This window comes from Nansenia antarctica, assembly GCF_963989245.1.
Source record: "Nansenia antarctica genome assembly, chromosome: 4".
Classification (NCBI taxonomy): Eukaryota; Metazoa; Chordata; class Actinopteri; order Argentiniformes; family Microstomatidae; genus Nansenia; species Nansenia antarctica.
The window spans coordinates 46034686-46040801 of NC_137689.1; the positions used below are offsets into that span (position 1 = coordinate 46034686).

The 6116-nt window shown below is 46.3% G+C and overlaps 1 protein-coding gene across 2 annotated transcripts in view; it reads right to left on the reverse strand.

Annotated features, from left to right (window-relative positions):
• Positions 1-2928: 2928 nt before the first annotated feature.
• The window catches only part of olfm1b (olfactomedin 1b), a gene marked incomplete at both ends in the record, with an annotated part of 25014 nt that continues 21826 nt past the window's right edge, over positions 2929-6116 (reverse strand). For both annotated transcript variants that reach the window (XM_080528320.1, XM_080528319.1), the window contains one exon: positions 2929-3603. In XM_080528320.1, the coding sequence (XP_080384446.1) occupies positions 2929-3603 (675 nt within the window). The remainder of the gene's footprint in view (positions 3604-6116) is intronic.

Sequence of the window (6116 nt, forward strand, 5' to 3'; positions counted from 1 at the left end):
GAAGAGGAGAGAGGGAGGTAGATCAGGAACAGAGAGTAAAGGGGTAGAGGAGAGAGGGAGGTGAGAGAGGGAGGTAGATCAGGAACAGAGAGTGAAGGGGAAGAGGAGAGAGGGAGGTGAGAGAGGGAGGTAGATCAGGAACAGAGAGTAAAGGGGAATAGGAGAGAGGGAGGTGAGAGAGGGAGGTAGATCAGGAACAGAGAGTAAAGGGGTAGAGGAGAGAGGGAGGTGAGAGAGCGAGGTAGATCAGGAACAGAAAATAAAGGGGAAGAAGAGAGAGGGAAGTAGATCAGGAACAGAGAGTAAAGGGGTAGAGGAGAGGGAGGTAGCGTCACATGATCAACATGGGGAAGTGGTAGCCATTAAAACAAAGCCAAGTGGGGGGCTGTCTCGTCTGCAGGAGGGAATGGAGACTTCCTGTTGACCTACTTAAAGAGAAATCCACAAATGTATTCACATCCTGAAACACCAGAAACATGTCAAAACCTGTCCCTCGCCGTCATGGTCATGGAAGCAAGAACCTGGTGTGAGAGTCGTTAACATTTGTGACAGCTGCTGGTGAAAGGGGTCGGCAGCCGATTTAATGTTCAGACTATTATTTTGAAAAAATGTAAAATACATTTCAGCGTTGTTGAAAATCAACGATACCCTCGCTAGTCAGCTAAGATAGCTTGTTTTGTGAGCCTGCTCACAATGTAAAGTAGTGTTCTAGTTAATTAGGTAGCAGTAGGGATTACTCACCGTTGCGTTGCAGTAAGTTTGTGTTGTGATTTTCCAGCAACGTTGAAATGTATTTCCGCGTTTCAAAATAAAAGTCTGAACATTTTGATTGGTTGTCGACTTGTTCCCTCTTTCACCAGCCGCTGTCACATTTGTTGTAGCAAATAGTTGTACATCTATTCATAGTCGTCTATCATCACTACAATGAATGTATGAAAGAGTGATGACATGTATTTATTTGTTCATATGAAAGCCAGCAGCTTTGCTAGCTCTCTGAAGCAGGTTGGAGATCAGTGTGAGAGGGTGCTGCTTAAAAGGCTGCTTAAAAACTGCTTTAAAGACCTTTACCTTGTACTACTACATTATTGTACTACTATTTCCTTTGCCAAGGTCCACATGGGATGAGTGGTGACGGTTGTGACACCAATGTCACAACAATGTGAGGATGATTACAAAAGCTTTGTTCTGACAGTGTAATCTCCTATTCTAAATGACCTCCCCACAAACGTGCTGGTAATCTCATGACATGAAGTCAGAGTACTATTCTCAGCAGGGCGCATAAAACCGTATTTTCGGTCACGCACTCACGCACACACCCACACGCACACACACACACACACACCCACACACAGAACTTCTGACAACATGCTCTATTACAGTCAACGGAGGTGATGCTGAGGTAAGACTATACGACTAGAACTTCGGAACAAATATTCTCTGTTTTTATTGACACAAATCATTAACTATCTCATCTCAGGTACAACACACGTCCAGCAAAGCGCAAACAGAGTGAGCAAAGCCATTGTCCTCTGCAAGGGGGGGGGGGTACATTTAACAGCATTGATCCGTTGCTAGGGGGTACATTTAACAGCATAATCCGTTGCTAGGGGGGGATACTTCAAACAATAGGCCGACGATTCCGTTTCAGAACCATGAGGAGTGAGTGTACATCCCCCGGGTTACGTTACGTTGATACATTCTAATTATTCTTTTTTTCTTCAGGAAGATATGAGCTAGATACAGTAGCTTCATCCCCACACAGTCCAACTAAAACAGACAGAGTAGCTGGTGCCAACAGTTAGGGTGATACAAGAACAAATACCAAAAAAGAAAAAATCATCCCAATGGGGGAAAAAAAGAACAAGAAATAAATACAAACAAGTGAAAAAAGCAAACATGTTTTCAACCCTAGAATCCCACGGGTTCTCTAGACTACCCCTCTCCCCACCCCACCACCCGCCGTTATATAGTATTAGCATCATACAGCAAAAAAGACATTCAGAAAAGCAGACCAGAGTGGTAGAAAACACTCATGCAAAGAAAGGCGGTTTCACACAGAGTCACAAACACAGGAAATGTTCTCAAACGACAGTTCTGCCCAACAGTCAGTGCCTTCAGGTCTTCTAGCGGATGTTGTTCTTGTTGTTGTTGTTTTCTCGTCAGACCCGCGTTTTCTACTGTACTGATAAAAGGGATATGTGTGACAGACTGTGGTGGTGGGCTCTGGTGACATTCTGGACATAACGCCCATGTCTCCCCCTGTCTGCCTGTAGGTAGGGTGGGGCCGGGGGTGGGGGTGGGGGGGGGGGGTTGGCAAACAGTTTCTAACCAATCCTTCAGTCTTTTCTGGGACCCCCCAGCACCTGACCCCCCCAGGGCCGACAGAGGTGAGAGGGGGGGGGTTATTACCAGAGCTCCAGAGCCACAGCAATAATCTTCTTGGTTGGTTATCCATTATTATTATTCTTTTTTTAAAAATGACGTTTTTTGGCAACCGTTCTTATTTTCATACCAATATTCTCTTTTTGACGTATCATGTTTCCGTTCTTGTAGCAAACCGTTTTGATTTATTTTTTCCCCCCATTCAATGTTGTGCACGCTGCGCATTCATCCGCTTCGCATGTCCGTGTTCGATATCTCTATATACTGTAAGTCTTAGGATATGCTAAATAATATGATCATTCTGTCGAAGATATACTTTCATATATAGGATAATGTTTAGAGGCAATCTTTCGATATATATATTGTATATATATATTTATTCCCGTCTCCACGGTTACAGTTATATATATATATATATTTATTCCCGTTTCTACGGTTACAGTTATATATATATATATATATATATATATATATATATATATGTGTATTCCCGTTTCCACGGTTACAGTTATATATATATATATATATTCATCCCCGTTTCCGTGGTTACAGTTCCTCGGACCGGATGACGTGGAACAGCGTGACGTTGTAGAGCACCTGGTGTCCGTTGTTCCAGGCGTACAGGGCGCGGTCCCGGGGGTTGTAGTCCAGCATGGAGATGTGGGAGTACTTGTTCTGGAAGGCGATGTCTATGTACTCGTAGGTGGAGGAGTTGGTGCTGTAGGCGTAGTACACCTTGGTGCCCCCGGAGTAGCCGTTGGTCACGTACAGCGTGCCGCAGATCATAAACGCCTCCCCCGCGCTCCTCTTGGGGTGGTTGGTGGTCCAGCTCTTGACGATCTGCAGCGTGTTGGGGTTCAGCTTGCTGAGCACGATGTTCCCCGCGTTCTGGTTGGTGGCGTAGACGGCCCAGAGCCCCCCCTCGTCCACCATCAGGTCGATGTCGGAGTGGCCGCCCCAGGCGTAGTGGTACATGTTGTTGAACCCGGCGTAGTCCAGCTGCCGGGACTTGCTGATGGAGGAGGTGCGGAAGTCGAACTTGATGATGACGTGGCTCTGGAACTTGTTGAAGTAGATGGAGCCATTGTAGACCACCTGGCCCGTGCCCGACCAGGGGTGGGGGAGGCGGTGGGACGTGAAGTTGTCCGTGGTCATGAAGTCCGTCATGGACTTGTACTCCCGCACGAACCGGTTGTTGTGGTAACCGTCCATGTACCACACCTAGCGACAGACAGGAGACAAAAACGACGACAACAAAGAGAGGAAAGAGAGAGGCGTGAGTCTGGGAGAGTCACCGCTCTGACACCAACAACAGAGAAAACAACCGTCTGCATAGTTTGATTCGGGAAAACAAAAAGAACGCACGGCGTGCGGTCTCGACACTTGGCAGCGGCTTCCCGCCGTTGTGGAAACCTGAGCCCCCCCGTTTCAACGTGGATCTAGATCATGCATAATTTCACACTGTAAATCACATCACGCCGTCGACCGAAAATCCTAATTAAATGTGAGATGCCTGCTGGAGTGTCTGTGCCGGAGCAGAGGCTGCTGGGATACCTGCTGCTTCTCCATACAGGCAGTCAGGGGTGACAGCCGGAGGGGGAGGGGGGGGAGATGAGCAGGGATGAGTCCGGCCCCACAGGGATAATATGGATCACTCCAGATAAACGGACTTGTCTCAGCTGCCTCCCCCCCCCCCCACCACCAACCTCCTGGCCCCTGTGGCTCCTCGCACAGAGAGAGGGGAGAGAGACGGTTCCGGAACGACTGGACCCATTTCACACACCTGAAAGCCAGCCCGCCCGCCCATCACCCGGCCTCCCCCCCACCTGCCCCCCGACCGCCCCCGCCCCTGTTTTCTGATTGACTCATGAATCATTCAGAACCAGGATGTATCAGGGCCCTAGGGGGGCCCCAGGACAACACCAGTGTCTAATGCTCTCCCTCTTCGAGCAAGAGTGGACCTGTCTGCTGTGATCAATTACATCTAACCTGCCTCCCTGTCACCATTAACAACACATTGCACCAATGTGCAATCCAATAGACCTTTGCCATGCATTATGCATGTTCTTTTCCGGTACATACTAAACTGGCCTTCAACACTACCTCACGGTAATCTCTCGGACAGCATACCGTCAACATCATGACTCAACCACCTTGACTGACCCCACAACACCCTCAATTACACCACGTTAAACTCTACAGTCTGACACTATCTTCAGTGTGAAACCACAGTTTCTGGTATTATTATTATTATAGTCCATTCTAGAGAAGTGTTAAAGCTGTTCGGAAAGGAACACAGGTGAAGTCTCGCCTACATGAGTGGCCGAGTGCAGTTTTACCTTGTACGTAGGTGCACGCTTTCTAATTAGTGTGATGTTTCTATGTGTTTATGTCTCTGTGCATGTATTAGCATCTATAAACCTAGATGCACAATGGAGCTTGTTGATGTTTTACAGCGAGGTCTCTGACACCATGCCATCATTAACCATGCTGTCTGGGGTGTGTTATAAACCATGCAGATTTATCCTCCAGCATTTGCATTTTAATGTGTTTTAGTAATGAAAGCTCGCCTGTTTTTCGCCCTTAGTTTATTAGCAGATGCATAGCCAGGGGAGGTAAATCAGACCATGAGCACCTAGTAGAAAACAGTAACGTGAGTTAACACACAGCCCATCATCCAACCTATGAAGGTTAACTCAGGTCTATCATGGGTGTTTCGTAGCTTTAAGAACCTTGCCACCTGAACCCACAGCTATTAGTGATGTAATATGGGTGTAATGTGTTGTATGAAGAGCACTTACACCATGTACAGCTCAGGGTTTCCGTTAGAAAAATTTGCCGCCGGACATCGTGTCCGGGAAGATTTCGATTTACCGGACAAACGTGAATTATTCCGGTCATCATATTAAAATATAATAAAAATTTTTTTTTTCAAAATCATATTTTTTTTTCTCCAAATCTAATATAGCTGTTTGTCGCGGTGATTACTGTTGTGTAGCGACCTATATATGCCATTTAATGTCTATTTCTCATCCGATACGATTAGATGCGAGCTATATAATAATATAACATGATTCGCATGCGCGCTATGCCATTATGTCCAGCGCTGAACGGGCGCCTCACTGGGAACTGAACAGACAGCATCGATCAATGAACGGACTCCACATTACGTTAACTGAAGTTTGTTAAATTGTTTGGGATTAATGTGAGTTTTCAATTTTCTCTTTCCAGTTTTACCCTTTTTTTAAAATGTTATCAATAAAACAACGTCATTTCTATAACCAGGGGGGTGTTCCATCGACGTCGCTGGAGGAAAGTCTGGGCTTGTTTTGACAAGTCTCGCGAGATCTATCAAGATATGCCTGGATCTTTTTAAGAGTCTCGCGGGACTTGGCGAAGTGGGCCTAGGTTTTCCTTTGGCGACGTTGATGGAACACCCCCCAGGTCTCGCTGGTTGGGAAGGCATTTTCGTTTAGCTGCCTGTCAAATCATACTTAGGGGATAGCCCTGTAAGCTCATACGGGTCTGTATGTCGTCCTGAAGACCGGCTGTTAGATCATATAGCTGAAGTTTGTCTCCATCTTACAACACTACTTTACATTGTTAGCAGGCTCATAAAACAAACCGTGTTAGTTGACTAGCGATGTGTCATTGATTTTCGACAACGCGGAAATGTATTCACATTTTTCGAAAGAAAAGTCAAAGCATTAGAACGTAGAACGGAACATCGCACG